This window comes from Hemitrygon akajei, chromosome 9, assembly GCF_048418815.1.
Source record: "Hemitrygon akajei chromosome 9, sHemAka1.3, whole genome shotgun sequence".
NCBI lineage: Eukaryota > Metazoa > Chordata > Chondrichthyes > Myliobatiformes > Dasyatidae > Hemitrygon > Hemitrygon akajei.
The window spans coordinates 146,284,149-146,311,337 of NC_133132.1; the positions used below are offsets into that span (position 1 = coordinate 146,284,149).

Here is a 27,189-nt window from a genome sequence, read left to right on the forward strand (position 1 = left end):
CTTGACATAGAGGGAGATATCGAAATTCTGCTGCGGCACCAGGTCACTGTCGCCCGGGCCGGGGCTCGGACTCGAGCTGGGGCTGGGGCTGCGGCTGCCGTTCAGGTGTGGGCTGTGGGCGTCGGGGCTGCAGCTGTGCCGCTCGTCCACCTCGTCCCTGCCGAGGTCAGCCCCCTGCTCCGTGCCGTCGTGGTGGTGGTTCAGCTCTGCGCTCTCCACTGAGGAGGAGGAGGAGGAGGGGGAAGGAGGCGAGCGGCTGGGGGAATCCGAAGAGGGGCGGGCGACATCGTCGTAGACGGCGGCTTCCTCCCCTCCGAGCACCTGCGGCGAGTTCTCGTAGACGACTTCCAGCTCCATGCTTTCATTGGGGATTTCGTAGATGTTCTCAGACAAGCCGTTCTCCATGGCAGGTGTGTGTATGTACGCGAGTGAGTACTCTTTCTCAAGAAGTGGCTTCGCTCAGGTGAACAAGCAACAAATGGCGCCGCCGGGCGCGGCCAGCTGGATGTCCTCCGGCGATTGATCGCGGCTGCAGCAAGGAGGTAACTCTTGCACCGGCTGCTAGAGTACTCACACCCCCGGAGTATACACCACCCAAACTGCAATGAGACCAGAACGAAACTAATGTAATTGTGCGGGTTACTAATTTTGTCCCAGAGATATATATATGAAATATATTGCCTCTTCCCCCAATCATTAACTACTTTGGTGAAATATAAACCGCTATCGGGATTACCTGATGATTTGCCAGTAAACTGCGGCACAACTCACAGGTTCGTCGCTTTGCACGGTGCTTAAAGGGACGCTGTTCACGTCGCGCCAGAAGTGTCTGGTAAACTTTTCAGAAGTCTTTTAGGACAAAGGAAACTTGCCTTTAAGGCATAAACAGGACCGTGCCAAGGTGGTGCTACATACACTGGGAAAAAGAGGGCGCCGACAGATACAGGAAATGAAGAGATCAGTAGTTTAGGCAGTGGCGAACTTTTAAGGATTGTTAGCATTGAAGTTGAAAAGGGTGCAGTGTCCAGTCTAGAGATACTTTGTTGTGCTTATCTGTAGGAGAGAGGCAGACGCTTCACAGGGCGAGTCTTTCCCGGTCCTCCTCAATCGCTCTTCCCAGTGACTAAAGAGATCATCCCCAAAGAGCTGCTGTAGATGGATTTTGTCATTCAGCGCTGTGATGAAGATGATCTTCACTGTGATGGAGTGAAAGAAATACACTTAGCAGCACGAGCCACTTATATATTAACCTTCCTTTTGTCAAAAGCGTTTTTGCATCCATCCTCACTATGGCTATGCCCAGTACGTAGCAGGGAAAATGGTCACTCAGCCCTTTTCATCCTTTCTGTTTCAGACGTGGTTGGCCCAAATCCCCCTGAACAAAAGGCTGAAGCATTCACAACCAGATTCTTACAGAAATGCCTAATAGATTGATCCATCTATACCATCATAAAATCCTCTCTCCAGCCATTTCGATTTACTCCATGTGCTATCAAGAAATAGTTTGAGAGTAATATGAATACAGCAAAGACTATGAGACTAGATAACATCCCAGCTGTTGGTACTAAAGCATCAGACAGCATATGGGATTGAGTTCAAGAGCCATGAGGTAATGTTGCAGCTACTTGGTTGGACCACGTTTGGAATATTGTGTTCAGTTCTGGATGTGGAAGCTTTAGAGAGGGTGCAGAAGAGATTTACCAGGATAGTGCCTGGGCTCGAGAGCATGTCTTACGGATATAGACTGAGCAAGCTAGGGCATTTCCCTTTGGAGCGATAGAGGATGAGAGGTGACTCAATAGAGGTATACAAGATAATAAGAGGCATAGATCGAGTGGATAACCAGATATCTTTTCCAAGGGGGTAGGGGAATTGCTAATATGAAGGGGCATAATTTTAAGGTGATTCAAGGAAAGTATGGGGGATGTCAGATGTAAGGTCTTTACACAGAGTAGTGGGTGCATGAAACACCCTGTTGAGTTGATGGTAGAGGCAGATGCATTACGGGCATTTAAGAAAATCTTAGATATGTGGATGATAGAAAATTGGAGGGCTACATAGAGCTAGGTTGACCTTAAAAGGCCAACACGACATTGTGGGTCGAAGGGCCAGTACTATGCTGTAATGTTCTATACGCTGTATCTATGGAGCGGAATAAATTGTCAACATTTCAGGCCAAAACCCTTCATTAGGGCTGGAACAGCAAATCATAAACACAAAAGATACTCGAGATGCTGAAAATCTCGAGCAACACCGTCAAAGTGCCGGAGGAACTCAGCAAGTCAAAAAGTCAACCTTTCAGGCCAAGACGCTGTCCTGGTGAAGGGTCTTACCGGAAATGTCGACTGTTTATCCATTCATAGATGCTGCCTGACTTGCTGAGTTCTTCCAGCATTTTGTGTGTTGTGCTGAAGATTTCCAGCATCTGTAGAATCACTTGTGTTTGTGTTCGTGCTGAAGTCCTACAGGCGAGAACTTGCTTTGCCTCCAGCCAAGATGCTCCTCCCCAGTTTCAAAACTGGCATCTGCACAACAATTTGGAAAATTTACATAGGATTGACTTCTTTACAAAAAGCAGGACAAATGCAGTATGGCTAATTACCACCAACCAATCTACTTTCAATTATTATAACTTTTTGTCCACAGTGCTACCAAGCAGCTCTTCCTTGCCAGTAATTTGCTTGCTGATACCCAGTTTGGATTTTCCTAAAATCAGTTAGCTTCGGTTCTCATCACAGTTCAAACCTGAACCCATGAGGAAAAATTCCATGGGTGAGTTGAGAGAGAGAGTACTTGTGCATCCTTATCTCTAGTAAAATTCAGTGGGCATCAGAGTGAAAATATACCAAACGCACAAAAAAAAGATTGATGGTTGTTGTTGCATTGTACCTTGATTACTCAATATTAAATTCTACCTGAAATTCATCAGCAAACTAAGTAGCTCCTGCTTACAAGTAGTAAGATCTAGAAACTATTCAGATAAGGCTGGCAGGTAGCAAATAATTTTTGGTCACAAAAGTGCCATACAGTACCAACTCCAAAAACACAGAGTCTACTCAAAACTTTAAAGATTAGCTTTATTTATGACATGTACTTCGAAGCATGGAAACACAATGAGATGCATTGTTTTGCATCAACACACGCACCGAGGATTTGCTGGGGGCAGACCACAGGTATTGCCACACTTCTGCAGCCAACATAGCATGCCCACAAGTCAAAAACTAACCCGGGGTGGGGATCTGGAGCATCTAGAGGAAACCAACGTAGTCACAGGGAGAATATGCAAACTCCTTACAGACATGGCGGGAATTGAACACCGATCGGTGATCTCTGGCACTGCAAAACGTTGTGCTAACCACTATGCTACCATGCCCACCTTGTCATTCAATGACACTGCCATCATAAATTCTTTCATCATCACCATTCTGGTCACTACTGACCAGAAACCCAAATGAACTATCTACATTAATATGGTTACATAAGCAGGTGGTTATACTGAGTGAGTGACTCATGTCTTGATGTTCTGAGCAGGGATTCTGAATCCTTTCTCTAGCCCTGGACTCTACATTAACCGAGCGATCCATGGATCTCATGTTGGGAACCCACGCCCTGTGATCCTCCCATCATCTACAGACCACATGTCAGGAGTGTGATATAATGATCTTTACCAGCATGGTGGATGTGGCACTCACAATACTTAAGATGCACAACATCATGCAGGTCAAAGTAGCCCTTTGACCAACCTAAATGTTCATTTCCTCTTCCACAGGTGTATTGTGGCTACAGTGTGTTTTATCAATGCAATGCAGTGCAGTTGCAATCCAGACTGCTTTAACAGCAATCCAGACTGCTTTAACCTATAACCCTCTACCACCTGGAAGGACAAGGGCAGTAAGAAGATGGGAACACACCATTACCTGCAGGTTTTCTTCAAATTCACACACGATCCCGACTTGAAGCTCTGTTGCTGTGTCTAAACCCTAGAACTCCCTACCCAACAGAACTATGGGTGTACTTTTACTAGAAAGACACTTTACCACATTTTCAAGGGCATTTTGGGATCAGCAATAAATATAATTTTAAACACAAGAGTGTCTATAGAGTTTCTCATTTTTGGCCACCTGTCAAAATTTGTCTCTTTTTTACATTTGTGGTGGCATGCAAGTTGTAATGGGTCCATAACTTCCCAATTACTAGTGAAAGCTACTTTCAAGTAAGTCTGCATTATTCCCACTTCTCCATCTTTCTCACTCTAATGCTTTTATTTACTTTCAACTGAAAAGTAGCTGATCTTCAAGATTTGCAGGGAATCATTCGGACTATGTTGTCTCCACTCCAGAATGAAGATAATCCCAACCTCATTCATTGAACTGCAGTATACATGCAATGAATGTCAGGAGCTCAAGCTCCAAAGCATCATAATGGGTAAAACAAATATCCCCTATTAATTTGCCCCCTGTACAACACTATCCTCCAGCAAAAAAGATCTACAGTTGAATCTTAGAAATGTCTGACTGCTTTCAGCATTTCAGGAGTCATTTCTTAGTAATATTATTGAACGCCATGGGCATGCTATGTTGACACCAGAGTGTGCAGCAACATTTTCAGGCTGCCCCCAGCACATCCTTGAATGTGTTGTTTGTTAACAGAAAGGACAAATTTCACTGTTAGATATGTGATAAAAAAAGGAGAAGCTTAGGAGGATTAATGGCGCCTAACAGCGACTCCTTTGCTTGCATCTTTGGAAACAGCTCTATTTCCATCTTCAATATCTCTATTTTTCCCTTTCAGCGTACTTTTGAAGACCCTGACCTGGAGTTAAATGCTGACTATGGTTCTTTGCGGGAATGGGAAGCGCTCTTGGGGATTTCACGACTGGCCATTATTCAGCACACCAGAGGCTCGGCCTAAGAGCTGAGCTTGCCTTTGGAGGGCCGAGATCTCATGGCTCTAGAGACGGGCAGATCAAAGGTCAGTGTCCGGGCAGGAGGTCGGTGTGTCGTGGGAGGTGGAAGATCTAAGGCTGAGTGCCCAGAGACCCGAGATCTTTGGGCACAGAGCTCGGAAAAATGGACTTTTAACATCATAAACCAGCGAGCTGTTTGTTATGTCTCCCCTCTCGCTGTGAAACGGAGACTTCTCTTTCTCCCTTATTTGGGGAGAGAGCCTGTGGTCTGTCAAATACTGGGTGAACAAGTCGTCTTTGGAGTACTGCAAGTCTGTCTTTGCTCGCACTTACGTGCTCGGTGGTGGGTACTAATGCCCTTTTTTTCATTTTGGAGAGAGGGGAACTTTGCTTGTTGCCACTTAAGCACAGGAGGGAGGGGAGCTGGAGGGGACTTTGGGGTTCTGACATTCAACTGTCATTCATTCTTTGGGGGCAAAGAAAAGTAGTTCGGGATGTATATTGTATACATTTCTCTGACATTAAATGTACTTTTGAAACCTTTGGATAAATCTGAATTTGGACCTAAAATGTATTAATACCTTCTGTGAGGCAAGACTGCTTTTGGCCTTCTAAGAAAAACAATGCCTGATGTTCAACATCTCAAAATGAATGCGGAGCTCAAGAGTTTCCGCTAGTGATCCTTGTTCTTCTATATGCTTCTGAGATTTAGAAATCCCATAGCAGGAACCTCTAAGCACTGGACAGGTATCACACACATTGGCCCCACACTAGCATCATAAGCAAACATACACTGGTGTTCTCTTTCAGGTCAACAATAAGTCCTAACTCAATCGGCTCCAAAGAGTAAATCATGTCACAGCAATTCGCTCTGGAGAGAGTCATCATACTCCAGGCCAGACGAGAGATAACCCAGGTCAGGTTTTAGACCACAGTCCCCAGGTAGATCCTTCACATGATGGCGGCGGTGAGGAGGCAGAGATCAAGTGGCCAGCAATGGCAGATGAGAAGGCTTGGCGTGTGTTTGAAGAGTATATCGGTATGATATTGGAGAACACTTTCGTGGGAACATCAAAGAGAAAGTTGGAAGTGATGGGCGATATGATTTACGATGTTGAAAAGTACCGGTTTGGTTTGGTTGAGTTGAAGAAAGCAAAGCCCACACAGACACCAAGCCGATGCCAGAAGGAGATTGGTAGGTTGAGGAGAGAGTTTAGATCGTTGAGACAGAAGTGGAAGGTAGCAAGTGAGGGTGACAAGCCAGGGCTTGCTGATCTCCGAGAGCATTTTCGATTAAAGTTAGCATCACTCCGTCGTGCAGAGTCACAATGTATAAAGAGAAAGAAGAGAGAGAAGGCAAGAAAGTCATTCATTGAGAACCCTCACCAGTTCACAAAGAAATTGTTTGAACAAAGTAAGAGCAGGCAGTTTAACATCTCTCAACAAGAACTTGAGGATCACCTGGCAAGCACCGACTCTAACGAACAGCGGGAGGCTCCTTTGCTTGACGTTTCGGGGCTTGTGAAGCCTATCGAGCCAGGAGTGACGTTCAATCTGTCAGAACTGGCAGAAGTTGAACGGTTCATCAGAAAGGCAAGGTCAGGTTCAGTGCCACGACCTAATGGAGTGCCCTATAAGGTGTTCAAGAAGCATGAAGAGCTGAGGAAATACTCGTGGAGATTGTTAAAGGTGGTGTGGAGACAAGGTGTTGTTCCTTTGTCATGGAGTGAGGCTGAAGGAGTATACATCCCGAAGGAAGAGAATTCGACTACATTGAATCAGTTCCGACCAATTTCACTCCTGAACGTAGAGGGGAAGATTAAGTTTGGGATTCTAGCAGAAAGAGTATCTTCATTTGTGATAAAGAGTGGATTGGTAAATACACCTGTGCAGAAGGCAGGAATACCAGGCTTCCCGGGATGCCTTGTACATTCTAGTATGATATGGCATACCATCCAGGAACCGAAAAGTTTGAGAAGAAATCTGGCTGTAGTTTGGCTTGATCTTGCAAATGCGTATGGTTCTGCTCCCCATGGCCTAATTCAGTTTGCAATGGTATTCCTATGGATTGCTGCTAAGGTGAGGAACTTGGTTATGCAGTACTACAACGATTTCGGGATGAGGATTTCCACTCAGCAGTCTACAACTAGGTGGCAGAGCTTGGATGTTGGAATCCCAATGGGATTCAAGTTTGCTGATGGTACATCTCTTTTTAAAGATGGCACGCAGTCAGACACAGCGACCACTTTGTCTCCAGGTGTAATAGTTCGTCCATGTCCTGTACATCTTAGTTATGATCAGAAAACACTGCTGGCTGTTAAATATTCTGTGCACAGCAATTCCACCTCGCTAGTGAGCTGTTGGACTGCAGAGGAGCTCTGCAGCCTGGGCTTATTACATATGCCATTGCACGCTGCAGACCTCGTGAGCGACACTGTAGGAAGAGATGCACAAGGAAACGAAAAAGGGGAAAACACGCTGGATATCTGGGATTGACTTAGGTCGAAGCCCTTCAGGCCGGCTCTCCTCTCATTCTTACTGACCAGCATCCATTCAGTTGAAAATGAACTGGACTACCCGCGTCTGAGACTGAACCAGTGAGCGAAGAACATCTGCACACTCTTTCTCACAGAAATTTGGTTTCAGGACGCCATTCCAGATGTGGCCATCCAGCTGGAGGGTTTCAATGTGTTTCGGGCTGACAGGAATCCAGCGATCTCAGGAAATACTCGCGGTGGCGCTATCTGTGTTTACATGAATCAGAATTGAATTTATTACTTACATCCTTCATATACATGAGTAGTAAAAATCTTTATGTTACATCTCCAACTGAATGTGCAATATGCAATTTATAATAAATATTATGTACAACAGGATAGTCAATATAACAGAAATACAGTTGCATCAGTATGAATTAAGCAGAAGAAGCCGTCCCGGAAGCCTGTTGGTCCTGGCTTTTATGCTGCGGTACCGTTTCCCAGATGGTGCAGCTGGAACAGTTTGTGTTTGGGGTGACTTGGGTCCCCAATGATCCTTCAGGCCCTTTTTACACACCTGTCTTTGTAGATGTCCTGGATAGTGGGAAGTTCATAACTACAGATGCACTGGGCTGTCCGCACCACTCTCTGCAGAGTACTGTGATTGAGGGAGGTACAGTTCCCATAACAGGCAGTGATGCAGCCAGTCTGGATGCTCTCAGTTGTGCCCCTATAGAAAGTTCTTATGATTTGGTGGCCCATACCAAACTTGTCCAACTGTCTGAGATGCAAGAGGCACTATTGTGCCTTTTTCACCACACAGCCAGAATGTACAGACCATGTGAAATGCTCGGTGCTGTTTATGCCGAGGAACTTAAAGCTGTTTACCATCTCAAACCCAGACCATTAATGTCAATAGGGGCTATTGAAGATTATGTGAATTCTGTGACTGGTTACATAGTAATATCTGCAGTACATTTCCCTATCACGAAACATATCTGAGTGGGGCAAATCAGAAGCCATGGCTTACGATAGAGGTCCATGCATAGCTGAGGGTTTGTGATGCTGCTTTTAGATCAAGAGATGCGACAGCTCTCAGGGAAGCAAGAAATGTGCTTTCCTGCTCCACCAGGAAGGCGAAATGGGAGCCTTCGTAGAGAATTTACAGCTACTGGTACGATACCAGAGACACGAGGAGCATGTGGCAGGGAATTCAAAGGATTATAGACTACAAATCTGCCCCACGTGTCAGTGACCTGGATGCTTCACTCCCTAAGAGACTGAATGTCTTCTAAGCCCAGTTTGATGCGCAAAATGCTGGCGAGAAAGGCACCCCTCCCCGCAGGGGAGCAGATATTTCGTCTGGCTGAAGCTGAGGTGAGGAAGACCCTGTCCGGAGTCACCCCACGCAAAGCTGCGGGGCCTGATAATATACCAGGTCGGGTTCTGAAAGACTGCACAGCCCAGCCGACAGATATATTCAACATCTCTCTGGAACAATCCGTTGTCCCCTTGGTTTTCATGGCGGCAACCAGCATTCCAGTGCCAAAGAAGGCAACAGTAACAGTAAATGATCATGGCCTGCTGGCATTAACAGGAACCATTATGAAATGCTTTGAGTGACTGGTCATTAAAACCTTTCTCCCAGCTACACTGGACCCTTTCCAGTTTGCTTAGCACTCAAATCGATCCACTGATGATGTGATAGCCTCCGCCCTCCACTCCGTCCTGTCCCACCTGGAAAATGGGAACTCATCTTCCAGACTGCTGTTTATAGACTTCAGTTCAACGCTCAACACTATCATACGCAGAAACTGGTGGGGAAACTGTCTTCACTGGGTCTCAACACCTCCCTCTGCAATTGGATACTGGACTTCTTAACAGAGAGGCCACAGTCAGTCTGTGTGGGCAGTGATGTCTCTAGTCCCACATTACACTGAACACTGGTGCTCCGCAAGGCTGTGAGCTCAGCCCGCTGCTGTTCACACTGCTGATTCATGACTGTGTCGCAGGAGCCAACTCAAACCAGGCCATTGATAACACAACAGTGGTTGGCCTTATCAAGAATGATGACAAGACGGAGTATAGAGAGGAAGTGGAGCGGCTGGTGGGTTGGTGTGAGAAGAACAACCTGAGCCTGAGCATGGAGAAGACAAAGGAAGTAATTGTGGACCTCAGGAAGGTGCAGATGAACCATCCCCCTCTGCGAATACGTGGCTCCTCTGTAGAGAGAGCTAAGTGCGTCAAGTTCCTGGTACGTCACATCATGGATGACCTCACCTGGTCCCTTAATATCACCTCCCTGAACAAGAAGCCACAACAGTGCCTCCACTTCCTAAGAAGATTAAGGCAAGCTAGGCTCCCACTCCACCATCTTAACTGCATTTTACAAGAACACTATTAACAGTGTCCTGTCAAGTTGTATCTCCACCTGGTAGGGGAGCAGTTGAGCATCGGACCTGAAGTCTCTACAAAGGACTGTGAGAACTTTGAGGATCATAGGAGTCTCCCTACCATCAACCGGGGTCATTTATCAGGAGTGCTGTGTATGGAGGGACCTATTATTAAGGATCCCACCCATCCATCCAGCATCCTCTCCAGCTTTCTACCATCAGGCCAGAGACTACAATGCATAAAAACAAGAACAGTCAAGGTGAAAATCTGTTTCTTTTCCCAGGCTGATTAGGCTTCTGAACTCCCTGCCACATCGTATTCAAAGTGTCACTGGTTAATCTGTTCCACATCTTACAATATTTAATATTCATGCACTTTAGTTTGTTATTTATGTGTGATTCATCTGTAGATTTTATCCTTACCTTCATAAGTTATCATGTGTTATGTGTACTGCTGTGCTTTACACCCTGGTTCAGAGAAATGTTGTCTCATTTCTATATAATATGATTATACACATTATATACATGTATGTAGTTAAATAACAATAAACTTCACTTCACTTGACTACAGTAATTGGCCTCATCAGCAACAATGATGAGTAACACAAGACAAAAGAGATGACCGTGGACTTCAGGAGGGCACAGTTTGACCACTCTCCATTGCACATCAATGGTTCTACTGTGGAGAGAATGAAGAGCACAGAATTCGTTGGTGTGCACATAACAGACAATCTAACCTGGGCGTAAAACATGTCCTCTTTAGTCAAGAAGGCACAGCAGTGTCAACACTTTCTGAGGAGAGTGAGGTGTGCAAAGCTGCCCGTCACCATTCTAATATCTTTCTATCAAGTGTGTCTTGTCTGGCTCCATCATTGTGTGGTACAGAAGCTGCAAAGCATCAGACCACGAGACCCTACAGTGGATGGTAAAAACCACTGAGAGGATCACTGGGGCACCAGGGTCTCCTTTCTGCCTGTTTATGACATTTACCAGGATTGTTGTATATGAGGATCCCTAACACCCATCCCACAATCTCTTTGGCCCACTACCATAAGGAAGAAGATGCCACAGTATCAGGACTAGGAATGCCAGACTAGGTAACAGCTTCTTCCTTCAAGCTGTGAGACTAATGACTTGTTGTGATGGAAAATAACTGGTTCTTTGAGTCTCAACAGTAGAGGCCTGGACACACACAGTTTTAATAATAAGGAATTTATTTACAAGGGGAAGTCAGGTCAACACAAGCAACTACAATATTCTAACAAAAAACACTTAGGGTTAACATGTGTGGGGAAGGTCGGGTTGGCTGTACAATACACAGAAAGCGGTGTGTGTACAGGGTACAGTTACACATACAAAGAACAAGGGAAAAGCACTACGACAGCTATCCCCCTTGACCTTGGATAGCTGCAGCTCCCTTACCAGGACAAACGATAGACCTTCCCAAACATAAACTAATGCACTTACCTTCAATGAGATGGTCTGTAAGAGAGACCGAGCCAGGCACATGTCTCACCTTTTATAGCATGGGGCTGGGCAAGATAATCCAATTAAGGAGACCAATAATTTAGGTGTGCATTGATTAGTTGGGAGGGACCAAATGTTGATTGGCGTGTGGTGTGTCCTCTGACCAGCCAGGTGGCAGTGCATCTGTCACGTGGCCAGTATCTCTGGATACATGACTACACTGCCATCACCGCGGTCTCGTCACTAGGACAGTGAGCTGTTTACTGTTTATTATTTACTGTTTACCTGTGCTGTGCATTACATGCATTTTGAATTATGATTTATTAATTTATTTATGATAATATTTTGGCTCATGTGCTGTGTGTGATAGATGTTTTGTGGATGCACCGTTGTTCCATTTGGGTGTATCCATATACAGTATGTAAAGCTTCTTCCTTCACGCTGTGTGATTAATGAATACCCTGTACCACTGATGTTGTCACTAGGAGTTTACTGTTTGTCTGTGCTGCACACTACATGCATTTTTGACTTATATTTTATTAATTTATTTATGGCAATATTTTGTTTTATATGCTTTGCGTGATATATGCCTTGGGGGTACACCGTGGTCCAGAAGAACGTTGTCTTGCTTGGTTGTATGACAATGACAGATGACAATAAACTTGAACTTGATCATTAATACAGAATTTTGGTCATGTTTCATAGATTTACAATTGCACACTCTACACAAGTACATGGATGACATTTTAACGACAATAAATATTTATCATTTTCAGTATTTAAAGCATTCTATTTTTCTTGTGTGCTTGAAGTGATTTTCCAGACAAACGCATGCACTGTTATTTATCACATCATAAGGAATATAGGATGAAATTCTAAATGGAAGTGTTACAAATTTTGTGTGAAGAACTGCAAGTGACAGATGAATACTACAAGTTAACATTGAACTATGTCTTTATCCTGTTGTCCCACTATCTATGAGTTCAGCACCTTACTAATTAGGAAATTATCCTGTTAATCATTATAAAAATGGATTGATCAATGTAAAATTTCAGAACGGGGGGAGAAATCACATTTACAACGGAATTGGCCATCATACGTGAAGAGGTGTGCAAAGAAGAACCAAAATGTTCAGGTAAAGCATGAAAACCCCTCCTTACAGTAAAGTTTAAATGGACAGCCACAGGGTCACAGACATATCCACGGTTCTGTCAAATTATCACAGAGTTCATGAATAAATCCCTCAACCATTAAGACATTACCAAACGAAATCCTGTGGTTTCTTGGTTACCATTACTGAGTCTTAAAGCAGCACACACAAAATGCTGGAGGAACTCAGCAGGCCAGGCAGCATCTATGGAAAAGTTTAAACAGTCGCTGTTTCATGCTGAGACCCTTCAGCAGGACTCGAGAAAGAAGATGAGAAGTCAGAGTAAGAAGGTGGAGGTAGAGGAGGAAGAAATACTAGGTAGTGAGTGATGGGTGAAACCAGGAGAGGAGGAGGTGTGTCGATTGGTGAAAAAGATAAAGGGCTGGAGAAGGGGGGAGCTGATATGAAAACACAGAAAGCCATGGAAGAAAGGGAAGGGGAAGAAGCAACAGAGAGAGGTAATGGGCAGGGAAGGAGATAAAGTGAGAGAAGCAAATGGGAATGGGGAGTGGTGAAGGAGAAAGGGAGGCATTACCCAAAGTTTGCGAAATCGGTGTTCATACCATCAGGTTGGAGGTTACTCAGACAGAATATAAGGTGTTGTTTCTACAACTTGAGTGTGGCCTCATCGCAGCAGTAGGGGAGGGCATGGACTGACATGTTGGAATGGGAATGGGAAGTAGAATTAAAATGGGTGGCTACTAGGAGATCCCATTTTTTCTAGCAGATGGAGCATAAGTGCTTAATGAAGTAGTCACCCAATCTATGTTGGGTCTCAGCAATATACAGGAAACCACACCGGGAGCACCAGATACAGTAAATGACCCCAGTGTCGAGGTGTAGGGGCAGGTGTAGCACTTATTCTGCTTGCAAGGATAAGTGCTAGGTAGGGACAAATGGACAAGGGAGTCGTGTAGAGAGCGATTCCTGAGGAAAGCAGAAAGTGGGGGGTGGGAAAGATGTGCTTGGAGGTGGGATCCCATTGGAGATGGAAAAGCTATGGAGAATTATATGTGGATGCATAGGCTGGTGAGGTGGTAGGTGAGGACAAGAGGAACCCTATCCCTGGTGGGTGGTGAGAGGATGGGGTGAGGGCAGATGTACGTGAAATGGAAGAGATGAAGTTGAGGGCAGTGTTAATGGTGGAGGAAAGGGAAGCCCCTTTGTTTGAAGAAGGAGGACATCTCCTTAGTTCTGGAATGAAAAGCCTCATCCTGAGAGCAGATGCGGTGGAGACAGAGGAATTGAGTGAAGGGGATGGATTTTTACAAGTAAGAGGGTGGGAAGAGGTGTTGTCCAGGTAGCTGTGAGAGTCAGTTGGTTTATAAAATATATTAGTAGATAAGCTGTCTCCAGAAATAGAATCAGAAAAATCAAGAGAGGAGAGGGAGGTGTCAGAAATGGACCAGGTAAATTTGAGAGCCTGGTGGAAGTTGGAAGCAAAGTTGATGAAATTGTCAAGCTCTGTTGGGGTACAGGAAGCGGCACCAATGCAGTCATTATTGTCGCATAGGAAAAGTTGGGGAGTGATACCAGTGTTGGCTTGGAACACAGACTGTTCCACTTAGCTAAAGTGCGAATGACTACTACACCTTTTGTTTGAGGGAAGTGGGAGGAACTGAAGGAGAAATCGTTGAGAGTGAGGACAAAATCCACCAGATGGAGGAGAGTGGTGATGGAGGGGAACTGGTTGAGTCTGGGGGTCCATAAAGAAATGAAAAGCATTGATGGGGGAAGGAGGTGTATAGGGACTGGACATCCATAGTGAAAATAAGATGATTGGGGCCAGGGAACTTGAAATCATTGAAAAGATCAAGAGCATTTGAAATGCTCTTCCTCTTATAATATAAAGGTGTTTTTAAATTTAATTACTGGAACTTGAATTACCCAGTTGCTATGGTGGGTTTGAACTCATGTCTCCAGATCATTGGTCAAGAACTTTTGCTGCTAATCCACAAATTTAATTACTGTATTGCCATATCCACTGCTTTTAGCTCAAAGTGATTGGCAGAAACGTCTGTTGGTGAGCACTTTGTGTCAGGGTGAAGGGAAAGGCTGGTAGATTTCACGAACCCTGATTAACAAGGGATTTTGTGGCTGTGCTTAAGAAAAAGAGAGAGGCATACATAGTACATAAGCAATTTGGAACTAATTGATGACTACAAGAAGTGTAGGAGTACCCTTAAGAGAGAAGTTAGGAGGGCAAAAAGGGAGGATAAGAGAAGGATTTAATTGACCAGGTGAGGCAAAACTCCAAGATATTCTGTAGATACATTAAGAGTAAAGGTTGGCTAGGAAGAGAACAGGTCCCCTTAAAGATCAGCATGAGCATCTGTGCGTGCAACCAAAGGAAATAGGAGAGATTTTTAACACATATTTCTCTTCACTATCCACTATGGTAAAATGATGGAAGCTAAGAAATGGGGGAAATGAGTGCTGTTGTCTTGGACCACATACAAATTAGCAGGGAGGAGGTGCTGGAGGCCTTAAAGTGCATTGAGGTGGATAACTCCCCAGGGCCTAACCTAGTGCATTCTTGGGTTTTTGTGGGAAGCAAGGGAGAAATTGTGGAGCACCTTGCAGAGATGTTTGCTTCATCTCTGGCCACAGGTGAGTTTCTGAGAACTGGTGAGCGGCTAATGTGGTACCAACAATAAATTTCATGTCATATATCATTGATAATAAATCCAACAGTGACTGGAGACTTGTGCCAGCGGGGTCAGTGCTGGGACCTTTGTTGTTTGTAATTTATATAAATGATTTGGATGTGAATGTACAAGGCATGGTTAGTAATGTTCCAGATGATAGGCTGTGTAATAGATAATGTCAAATTTTACGAAAAATTACAGGAGGGTCTTGCTCAGCTAGACACGGTGGCTGAGGGTTTCAATCCGGGTAAACAGGAGGTTTTGTATCCTGCCTGAATAGAAGGTCACGGGGAAGTGTTATGGAACAGAGTGACCTGGAAGAGCAAGTGCATGGTTCATGAGAAGCGGTGTCACAGGTAAATCGGGTGGTGAAGAAAACTTCATCGCGCTGGTCTTTATCAGCGCTAAAAGTTATGTTGTACATATATTAGATGCTGGTGAGGCTGCACCTGGTGTATTGTGTAGAGTTTTGATGATCCTATTATAGGAAGGATGTTATTAAACGTGAAAGAGTACAGAATGTTGGATGGACCTATGGGTCTGAGTTTCAGGACAGGTTGCATAGACTGGTACTTTATTTCCTGGAATGTAGGAGATCAAGGGGCGACTTGACAGGACTGTATAAGATAGGGATAGAATGAGGTGACAAATAAATGTGTGGCTGAATAATTGGAGCAGGGGCCAGAGATTCAGATTTCTGGATCATTGGGACCTCTTCTGGGGCAGATGTGATTGGTTCAAAAAGGACAAGTTGCATTTGAATCCAAGAGGGACATTACGGGTAGGTTTGCTAGAGCTGTTGGGAATGGTTTAAGCTCATATGGTGCGGAACCGGTATGACAGACCAGGTTTATAAGTCAGATGATGTGATATGTAATATGAATGGAAGAAAAGAGAAGCCAGTGATTGGGTACAACTGCATAAAGTACAAAGAGTTAAGTTGTATCATAGAGGCAAAAGTCAAAAGTCAAAAGAATGCAGGACTGAAGGTGTTGTATTTAAATGTGCATAGGATTCGGATTAAGGTGAATGAACTTGTGGCACATTTAGAGATTGGTCGGTATGACGTTGTGGGCATCACTGATTTGTGGCTGAAAGAAGGTCATAGTGGGGAGTTTAACATCAAAGGATATATTTGTATCGAAAAGACAGGCAGGAAGGCGTAGGCAGTGGTGTGGCTCTGTTGGTAAGAGAAGGAATTACATCTTTAGAAAGAAGTGACATAAGCTCTGAGAATGTTAAACCTTTGTGACTGGAGTTAAGTAAGAGCTAGGGTAAAGGCCTAATTCTGCTCCTATGTCTTATGATCTTTTGGAATGAACTGACAGAAATAGTCAGGCACATTGGCAACATTTAAAAGGCATCTAGATAATTAGGGTCGAAACGCAAGCAGGTGGGATGAGTTCACTGGGCAACACAATCAGTACGGACAAGCCCTATGCTCCATGCTCTATGAATCTGACTGATTTGTTTTCTAGATATATGGGAAAACTTGGATTCTGAAAGAAAAGTTGTCTGTCTCATAAAATATGAAAAAACATACATGATTTAAGAAACCATTAGCTAGTCTTATAATTGAACAGCAATGAGTCAGAATTAAAATTCTTGAATGAAAACATCCCAACATATTTTACATGAGACAAAACTTGACTCAGAGCCAAGGGAGGAGCAATTCTGGCATTTCACTAAAAACTTGTTCAAAGAGATAAATTATATCTGGCTAGCAAGATTTCTCCTGTTCTTGTTTGTCTGGCCACTAAGTTGTTGTTTACCAGTTGCTGACAATTCTGACAGTTGAATAATTTTCCTGTATTCTCCCAAAACACTCAAAATGTTAAGACCCTCTTCTCTTAGGAAAACAGAATCTCGTTATTCCATCCACACAAAAGTTTCTCATTCTGGTACATCAAAGAAAATTTCCTCTAAGTTCTCCAACCCCATAATATTCTTCCTAAATGGTCATGCCACAGTTTGGAAACCATAGTACAGCTGACTATTGATTGATAAAGCTTTTGAATAATGTCGCAGTGTTTTATAATAACTTCTGTTTGTAAGGATAGTTGCCAGATGGTTTTTAATGTGATTTGTAGAATTTTAGATCCAAGGGAGAACAAAGTGCAAGCAAGACAAGTTTATTGGTGGTTTAAAATGCAAAGTGTTATCTGTGTATCCTGAACATGAGAGCTTATCAAAAATTGCAATAATCACCTTGATGGTAATGGCCTTCAGTTGCTGGAAGTGGGTGGAGCAGAGAGGAGTGGTATAAGAATGGGAGATCACAGGTCAATAGCAATCCTTAGCATTCCCAATCAAGTCGCCTTCATAATTTTTTTTAACCATTCAATGTCAGTAAACTGTGAATCTATTCTGCACCCACTTTCAGAGAGTATTCAGACCCAAGCTGTAGAGTCCATATTTAACATAGACAAGTTCTCCATGTTGACTGGTTTGCACCTCAACTGGAGGGGTCTAATATCTAGTGGAAAGGTTTGTTAATGGTGCACATTGGGGTTTAAACTAGAGTTGCAGAGGGATGGGAACCAGAGTTCCAGAACACTCCAGTTTTCCTATATATCTAGAAAACAAATCAGTCAGATTTCTACAGAATGGAACATTGGGCTTGTCCATACTGATTGTATCTCCAGTTAGTGGAGAGGTTGTGGAGGCAGATGTTGGTAAGACCTCAAAGTTAGGAATCAAAAAGTTGAGCGTGGTGCAACTGGTATCCTGAGCTGTATGTATTTAGATAGATAGATAGATAGATAGATAGATACTTTATTCATCCCCATGGGGAAATTCAACTTTTTTCCAATGTCCCATACACTTGTTGTAGCAAAACTAATTACATACAATACTTAACTCAGTAAAAAATATGATATACATCTAAATCACTATCTCAAAAAGCATTAATAATAGCTTTTAAAAAGTTCTTAAGTCCTGGCGGTAGAATTGTAAAGCCTAATGGCATTGGGGAGTATTGACCTCTTCATCCTGTCCGAGGAGCATTGCATCGATAGTAACCTGTCGCTGAAACTGCTTCTCTGTCTCTGGATGGTGCTATGTAGAGGATGTTCAGAGTTATCCATAATTGACCGTAGCCTACTCAGCGCCCTTCGCTCAGCTACCGATGTTAAACTCTCCAGTACTTTGCCCACGACAGAGCCCGCCTTCCTTACCAGCTTATTAAGACGTGAGGCGTCCCTCTTCTTAATGCTTCCTCCCCAACACGCCACCACAAAGAAGAGGGCGCTCTCCACAACTGACCTATAGAACATCTTCAGCATCTCACTACAGACATTGAATGACGCCAACCTTCTTAGGAAGTACAGTCAACTCTGTGCCTTCATGCACAAGGCATCTGTGTTGGCAGTCCAGTCAATGCAAGAAGTATCGTAGGAAAGGCAGGTACTAGTGTTGAAGATGAGGGAGCTGGTTACAGAGGCAATGTATAGTGAGTAGAGGATGTTGATAGGGCAAAACAGCAGTCAACAGAATGAGCTGCAATGTAAAAGGTGGACAAAATCGAAAAGGGTAAATACAGGACTGAAGGTGTTATATCTGAATGCACACAGTACACAGAATAAGGTAAATGAACTTGCAGCACTGTTGCAGATTGGCAGGTGTGATGTTGTAGGCATCACGGAATCATAGCTGAAAGAAGATTATAGCTGGGAGATTAATGTCAGGGGGCATGAAATGTGTGAAGTTACCATAACTAGGGAGAAGGTTCTGAGGAAACTGAATGGTCTGATGGTAGATAAGTCACCTGGACCAGATGAGGTACACCCCAGAGTTCTGAAAGAAGTTACTGAAGAGATTGTGGAGGCTTAATAATGATACTTCAAGAATCACTAGATTCTGGAATAGTTCTGGAAGACTAGAAAATTGTAAATCTCACTCCGCTCTTCAAGAAAGGGGAGAGGCAGAAGAAAGGGAACTATAAGCCATTTAGACTGACCTCATTAATTGGGAAGGTTTGGATTTGATTATTAAGAATGAGGTTTCAGGGTACTTGAAGGCACATGATAAAATAGGCCCTAGTCAGCATGGTTTCCTCATGGCAAAATCTTGCCTGACAAATCTGTTGGAATTCTTTGAAGAAATAACAAGCAGTATAGACCAAGAGGAATCAGTTGATGTTGTAAGCAGTGCCTGATTGGCAGGAGGCTATGAGTGGGAATAAAGGGAACCTTTTATAGCTGACTGCCGGTGACTAGTGGTGTTCCATAGGGGTCTGTGTTGGGACAGATTCTCTTTACGTTATACGTTAATGATTTGGATGATGGAAATTGATGGCTTTGTTAAAAAGTTGACAGACGATATGATGATAGGTGGAGGGGCAGGTAGTTTTGAAGAAGCAGAGAGGCTACAGAAGTACTTGGACAGATTAGGAGAATAGGCAAAAAGGGGCAGATGGAATACTGTGTCAGGAAGTGTATGGTCATGAACTTTGGTAGAAGAAATGAAAGGGTTGACTATTTTCTAAATGGAGAGAAAATACAAAAAAAAACTGGGGTGCAAAGGGACTTGGGAGTCCTTGTACAGGATTTGCAGATTGAGTCTCTGGTGAGGAAGGAAAATGCAATGTTAACATTCATTTCAAGAGGACTAGAATATAAAAGCAAGGATGCAATGTTGAAACGTTGTAAAGCACTGGTGAGGCCTCATTTGGAGTACTGTGAACAGGTTTGGGTCCCATATCTTCGAAAGAATGTTATGAAACTGGAGAGGGCTCAAAGGAGACTCATGAAAATGATTCCAGGATTGAATGGCTTGTCATATGAAGAGTGATTGATGGCTGTAGGTCTGTATTCACTAGAATTCAGAAGAATGAGGGGTGATCTCATTGAAACCTATCGAATAGTGAATGGCTTGTCATATGAAGAGTGTTTGATGGCTCTAGGTCTGTATTCACTAGAATTCAGAAGAATGAGGGGTGATCTCATTGAAACCTATTGAATAGTGAAAGCCCTTGATAGAGTGGATGTGGAAATAATGCTTCCTATGGTGGGAGAGTTAAGACCAGGGAGCACACTCAGAATAGGAGGGCGTCTTTTAGAACAGAGATGAAGTGGCATTTTCTTAGCCAGAGATTGGTGAATCTGTGGAATTCTTTGCCACAAGCAGCTGTGGAGGCGAAGTATTTTTCTAAATTTAAGGCAGAGGTTGATAGATTCTTGATTGGTCAGGGCATGAAGGGATACAGAGAGAATGGAGGAGATTGAAGCTGAGATGAAAACATGATGAAATAGCAGAGCAGACACAATGGGCCAAGTAGCCTAATTCTTCTCCTATATATTATGGTCTTAGATTTAACATATTTCCTGAAGACATTTAAGGAGGCCATTTCAGTCCATTGAATTTATACAAATTAATCCCGACCCACTCTAACGTTCTCACAATCTATTCTCCCAACATTTCCATTAATGCTCTCTAGATTTTACCATTCACACACACAGAAGGGGCCATTTCAATTGCCAACCAACCCACCAAGCCACATGGCATTGGGATTTGAGAGGCAATTGCACTACCATAGGTAAACCCTCAAGGTCACAAAATGGACAAATTCCGTAAAGACAAGACCTGAAGACAGCATTGAACCTGGGTTGCTGGAGTTCTGAGGGAGCAGCTCTAAAATCTACACCACTGTGCCAGCAAAAATAGTCAGGACACGGCTGTGAGCAAAAGAATCAGAGTCTAAATGGAAATATATTTCTGCATCTTTGCCATCTGTGAAGGAAACCTACCACAAAATGTATCTTTACCTCCCTCCCCTCACCTTCCGTAGGCAAGGTAGTGGATGTTGTCTACATGGACTTTAGCAAGGCCTTTGATTAGGTCCCTCCAGGCACTTATCCCTGTAAACAGCCCACGTGCTACACCTACTAATGCAGCTACTTCCTCACCTCCACTTAGGGCCCTAAACAGTCCTTCCAGGTGAGGCAACACTTCACCTGTGAATCTACTGGAGTCATCTATTGTGTCCGGTGCTCCCGATGCGGCCTCCTCTACGTTGGTGGCCAAACATTTTAATTCCCATTCCCATTTTCGTTCCGACATGTTGATCCATGACCTCCTCTTGTGCCAAGATGAGGCCACCTCAGGGTGGAGAAGCAACAGCTTATATTCCGTCTGAGTAGCCTCCAATCCGATGGCATGAATATCAATTTCTCCTTCTGGTAAAAATAATCCCTCCCCCTCCCCTGTCCCTTTATTCCCAATTCTGACCTTTCACTTCTTCTCACCTGCCTATTACTTGCCCCTGGCTCCCACCCCCTTCCCGTTCTCTGATTGGCCACTTTCCCCTCCTATCAGATACTTTCTTCTCCAGTCCTTGACCTTTCCCACCCATCTCACTTCACTTATCATCTTCCAGCTAGCTCCTCCCCTTCCCCCCACCTTTTCATTCTGGCATCTTCCCCCCCTTCCTTCTTAGTTCCGCTAAGGGTCTCGGCCCAAAACACTGACTGTTTACTCTTTTCCATAGATGCTGTCTGACCTGCTGAGTTCCTTCAGCATTTTGTATGTGTGTTGCTTTGGAGATATATTTTCTTAATGTGGAAATTGTGACTTAGAATGCTCTGTTTGAAAGAGCAGTGATTACTAGTGAAATAAAATTTTCATACGGGGTTCTGCAGGATTATGGAGAAAAGTCAGGTGTTGGAATGAATTAGATCTTTTGTGTGTTCTTGGACACTTGATCTCATTTGTATTTTGAAATCGGAGAATTTCTCTTAAACTGAGCTCTTGAAAGATGAGCTGTATGCATAGGCTGACTGATTGACAAAAGAGACCGATTCAAGTTATAGCTGAATGTCATGGGATGGGTGGTGCATAACTTTGACCACCTCTCATGGGTGGTAATCAACTTTGGTGGCCCAGTGGATCAAATCAAAGTCTGGCACTTGCAGTTGTAGCCAACCTGAAAAGCAGAGTGGCCAAAACTGCCTCCGAGCCTCAGGTGGCAGAAGCTGGGGCCTCACCCCAGATTATCCTGGTGGTAGATTGACTACCAGTTTACATCAAAGGCCTTTTTATTTGTTAAGGAGTAACACAATGGGCCGACTGGTCCCCTCTAATGGTGTGTAATTCTTTGCTTGTAAGATTCATTTTCCACCCTGTGCCTTTCTTTAATATCTAAAAACAGAACCCAGAGATGTAAATCCTGTTGCTGTCCATCACCTGCAAGTGATTTTCCTGTAAACAAGAGCAGATTTATGAAACGTAATGAGAGGAGACGCACAGGACTGCAAATGTTGGAACCTGGAGCAAGAAGAGAACTACTGGAGGAACTCTGGGTCAGGCAGCCTCCGTGGAGGCAAAGCAAAGTTCAATAATCCGGGTCGAAACCCTGTATAGTAACAGCATAGTACAATAATGGTTAGTGCGGCACTTCACAGCACCTGTGATCACAGATCGAGTTCAATGTTTTCCCCGTGACTGTTTCCCCCTTGTATGTTTTCCCTGTGACCATGTGCATTTCCTTCAGTGCTCCAGTTTCCTCCCACATTCCAATGATATACAGTTAGCTAATATTCTAATCTTCTTCTTCTGCATCAAGAATGAGGGTGTAGAGCAGTGATTCCCAATGGAAATGATTACATGTCCTGAGGAGGCATTTCTGGAAATACAGGTCATTGGGGGGCATTCAACATTCTTGGGGGAGGGCAGTAAGCAGCACCCTAACTTGAGGCACAAGACCTGACCAACCGTGTCAACTCACTGCTGTCGTCGACATCCAATAGGCATTTACAGATTGTGTTAATTTTTTATTTTAACTTAGCCCCATTAGTGATGGATAAATATCTACAGTGTGATCTCCATGAGTCTGGAGGTGGCGAAGCTTTGAATTCTAATCCTACGAAGAAACAGAAACTATAGAATGTGTATCAATACGATGTTACATTCCTGGAGTTTGGTTTTATTCTGTTCCTGTCAGATCAGTGACACCCCATGCGTCTTATTTGTAATACTGTACTGTCTAATGAAGCCATGAAACCATCAAGATTGCAGGAACTCTCCCATAAAAGGCACCCTAAAGAGTCTTTTTATGGTATTACTTGAGTCCAGAAGATGAAAGAAGCATTTAAAAAGTGTTGCACGTTCAAGTCATTTGCCAAGAAAGCTAATAATGCCCTTGATAGGGGTCTCATTGCTTCTTTTAACATTCCCAAAATGATAGCAAAGTGTGGAGAATCTCATACAATTGGTGAAAGATTAATAATGCCTGCTGTATCAGAAGTGCTCACCACTGTTCTCAAAGTGGATACCATTATTTAAAAATCAATGCCTCTGAGTAATAACTCTGTAGCTTACCGTATTGATGAAATGAGTGAAGACACTGAGTATCAACTGTGCACAGAGATACAAAAAACAGAATTTGGGATACAATTGGTAAGTCAACTGTGCCAGACAACAAGGCATTGCTGATGACATATGTATGGTTTATCGAAAATGGAAAAATTTATGAAGGGATTCTCTTTTGTAAAAAGTTAAAAACAAATATCAATGGAGAATAAATCTATGATGAGCTCAAATGTATATTGAGGATAAAGGTATTCTGATTAGGAACATGATTTCTTGTGCAACAGATGGACCACCATATATGACAGGCTGCCATGCTGGTTTAGTGGCATTTATGAAAATAAGAAGTTCCAATTCTGTTTGCAATCCTTTGTGTAATTCATCGTCAAACTCTCACAACCAAAAACTTTAGGCACCGAGTTTTTTCAAGCATGACTCTTGTAATATCTGCTATCAACAAAATTAAAGCTCATCTATTAAATAGCAGGATATTTTGCCAGTTATGACAAGATAATGGTGAAGCATTTGAATGCTTGCTTCTTCACACTGAAGTGTGTTGGCTGTCAAATGACATGTTTAAAATGTTTCTTTGATTTTTTTTTACAGTGATAGAATTTTTGCTAAAGTCGACAAGAGCTTGGGAAACAAGATTGAAATTCTACATGGAGATGTGGCACACCTGACCAATCTGTATGACAAAATGAACATTCTAAATATGAAACTGCAGAGTGAGAATTTCAATTTAATCCAAGCAAAAAGTGCAGAGTCCACTTTTATTGGAAAATTGGAAAGGTATAAGCAAAATGTTGGGAGAAGAATGTTCCCACAGTTTCCCTGCATGGAAATTATGGGACTCTCTTTAATAGATGGTGATTTGCAAGAGTTCTACTTATACTTGCAGTCACTGAAGAAGGATTTTCAGAATCGATTCGATATTTTGAATGATCTGGAAATTCCAGAATGGATAATTAATCCAGTTCTTTGCAAGATGGAAGAGCAGGAAGAGCAAGAGGTTATCAAAATTCAGAAGGATAAAGAAGCAAAAATGCTTTTTAAAAATGTCAGCTTTTGTGGTATGTGGCTACACTGTCATACGAAGTTTCCTGGTCTTTGGAGAAGAGCCAAACGGCTCTTCATTGCATTTCCATCCTCCTACCTTGTTGAAAGAGCCTTCAGCACTGTGAACCAGATACACACAAAAAAAACGAAAATTACTTGAAAACAAGAGAAAATCCACAGATGCTGGAAATCCGAGCAACACACACATAATGCTGGAGGGACTCAGGCACCATCTATGGAAAAAAGTACAGTCGACGTTTTGGGCTGAAACCGCTTGGACATTGTTACCTGTGGGGACTCAAGGTTTTTGCTGTCACAACTTGAATGAAATATTATAACTCTTGCTAAAATCCATCAAGCTCAAGGGTCACATTGATATCGAAGCTGCTGTATAGTACACAAGTACTGTGCAAGCTGAGTTTAAAGACAAATAGAAATTGAAAGCAGAATCATTTTTCTCATGTTAGCATATGGTTGATATGTTTTTACTCTAGGGGGGCACGGGGAAGTATATTGTGTGTAAGAGGGGCGTTGGCAAGTATGAAAGTGCTTTAGGGGGGATATTGACAAGTATGAAAGTTCTTAAGTATGAAAGGTGGCTAAAAATGTTTGGGTAACACTGGTGTAGAGGAAGACGTGAAAGGAAGGAGTGAGGGACTGGTAGATAGTGGATGGAACCAGGTGGGTCGGGGCTGATGGGCAGCTTGTGGAGCACACGGAATTAGGTAATGGTGGCGGGAAGTGAGGAGGTGGAGAAAAAGGTGATCTAAAGATTAGAAAACCTAGCTGGAGTAGAGAAGGAACATGGTGGATATGGGTTACCTGAAACTGTAAAAATTCAATGTTCATAATATTGAAACATTAATATTGAAATTAATACAATTCTATTACAAAATGGACCTCTTTATTAAGTTCCATTTAACTGAAATAAATAACACATCTTTGTAGAACAGTCCCAGCACCAATCAGCTGAAACCACATTTAGCCAACTACTTTATCTCAACATAAATGTCAACAGGCTATTCAAACATCAGAGAAATCACAAATGAATCAGTCATCTTTACTAACTGGAGTATGTAATGTTACAGAATGGAAGGTGGCTGCTCTGTCCATTATCCCCATGCTGGCTATTTAGAAGAACTGCTAAATGTGGCATCTTTTAAATAATTTTGATAGATGCTTACCAAGAATGGTAGCCAAGGTCATTTTGTGTCCTAGCTCTGTGAATGCATTAACAAAATTTGCTTCCCATTTAAATTGGTTAGTCAAGTACAGATTATAAGTAGATCTTTTGGCTTTGTTGCATTGATCATTTTCCAAATCAAGATTCTTGGCTGTGGCAGGTGTATGAATTGTCACTAGGCCTCCAGTTCAAAATCCTGAGGCAGTCTTGGAGATCGTCTGATGGTTAACAACAACTCACTGTTCTTAAAGGACTTTTCACTGCTTCAAAATATCTGTAATCATCAGAGGCATCTGAGAACAGTTGGCACTGAACTCATTCGTGAAGCAGTTATTTAAAAAAACATTTTATGTACATTTTCTTATTGAAATTAATTGAAAATAGATTAAATAGAATAAAAGATAATGTTTATCTGCATTAATCTTTTCAATTCAGGTCACAAACTTGAGCAAATGAGAAGTTCAAAAGCTCAAAGTTCTGAGTAAGTTTATTATCAAAATATGTAGATATGTCACAATATACAACCCTGAGATTTATTTTCTTGTTGGCATGCTCTTTAAATCTGTAGATTAATAATCATAACAGAATCAATGAAACACTGGCTAGCTGAGGGATTCAACCAGAGTGCAGAAGACAACAAACTGTGCAAGTACAAAAAGAAGAAATAATGATAATAAATAAATAAGCAATAACTATCAAGAACATGAGATGAAGAGTCTTTCAAAGTGAGTCCATTAATTGTGGGAACATTTCAATGATGGGGAAAGTGAAATTGAGTGAAGTTGTCCCCTTTGGTTCAAGAGCCTGACAGTTGAGGGGTAGTAACTGTTCCTGAACCTTGTGGTGTGAATCCTGAGTTTTTTCTCATTCTTCCTGGTGGCAGCAGTGAGAAGAGAGCTTGTCCTGGGTGGTGGGGATCCCTGATAAGGCATTACAGTAAAAATGCTGGCTATAACTAAAGTTCTTTTAAGTTTTCAAGGACACAAGCACATTCAAAGACCCTCACCAAGCACAAACTATGCCCTCAACATTGCGCTGATCCATCAGATGGATCTCTGCCTTCTTACCTTCAACATGTTCCTGACTTCCCCATTCCATGATAAAACCATGTAACCATATAACAATTACAGCACAGAAACAGGCCATCTCGGCCCGTCTAGTCCGTGCCAAACATTTACTCTCACCTAGTCCCACCTACCCGCACTCAGCCCATAACCCTCCATTCTTTTCCTGTCCATATACCTATCCAATTTTTTTTTAAATGACAATATCGAACCTGCCTCTACCACTTCTACTGGAATCTCGTTCCACACAGCTACCACTCTCTGAGTAAAGAAAATCCCCCTCATGTTAATTGCTATTTGTCTTGGTTAATATTTATCTCCCCTTGCAACACTCAAATATCTTCTACTAAAAGTCTGAAAAACATTAACAAACCCAGGAAACTCTTAATTTCTTCAATGCCATCATGCTGATACTTAGATTCATATTTATTAAAGAATCCTATAGATGCCTGACACAGATACCTTTGGATGGCAATAGTTAACGTACAAAATAGTTACTGACATTGCATCATGAAACCATCATCCTTTTTCCTACTCT

The 27,189-nt window shown here is 42.8% G+C and overlaps 2 protein-coding genes across 4 annotated transcripts in view; one reads left to right on the forward strand and one right to left on the reverse strand.

Annotated features, from left to right (window-relative positions):
- Nucleotides 1–863, reverse strand: part of LOC140733628 (chloride intracellular channel protein 5-like) — a 129,169-nt gene extending 128,306 nt beyond the window's left edge. The window contains exons 1-2 of one of the 2 annotated variants that reach the window (XM_073057211.1): nt 737–863; nt 1–599 (exon numbers count right to left, since the gene is read on the reverse strand). In XM_073057211.1, the coding sequence (XP_072913312.1) occupies nt 1–405 (405 nt within the window). In that variant the 5' untranslated portion in view covers nt 406–599; nt 737–863. Of the gene's footprint in view, nt 656–736 lie in introns of those variants that run through there. The other variant, XM_073057210.1, reaches the window with a different exon arrangement.
- On the forward strand, nt 262–25,908 carry LOC140733627 (uncharacterized). Of its 2 annotated transcripts, XR_012100326.1 has the most exons (3): nt 262–410; nt 4,792–4,971; nt 23,952–25,908. XR_012100326.1 is itself a non-coding variant. In XM_073057208.1 (2 exons), exon 2 carries the CDS (start codon nt 5,903–5,905, stop codon nt 7,400–7,402), a length of 1,500 nt encoding a protein of 499 aa, XP_072913309.1. In that variant the 5' UTR covers nt 262–410; nt 4,792–5,902; the 3' UTR covers nt 7,403–7,634. The 2 variants fall into 2 exon arrangements, 1 of the variants encoding a protein (XP_072913309.1); XM_073057208.1 differs by lacking the exon at nt 23,952–25,908 and having other exon boundaries at nt 4,792–7,634.
- Nucleotides 25,909–27,189: the final 1,281 nt, after the last annotated feature.

What these genes read in the sequence shown, in the direction of transcription:
- LOC140733627 (XM_073057208.1), top strand. Translation starts at nt 5,903, where the DNA reads ATGGCAGATGAGAAGGCTTGGCGTGTGTTTGAAGAGTATATCGGTATG.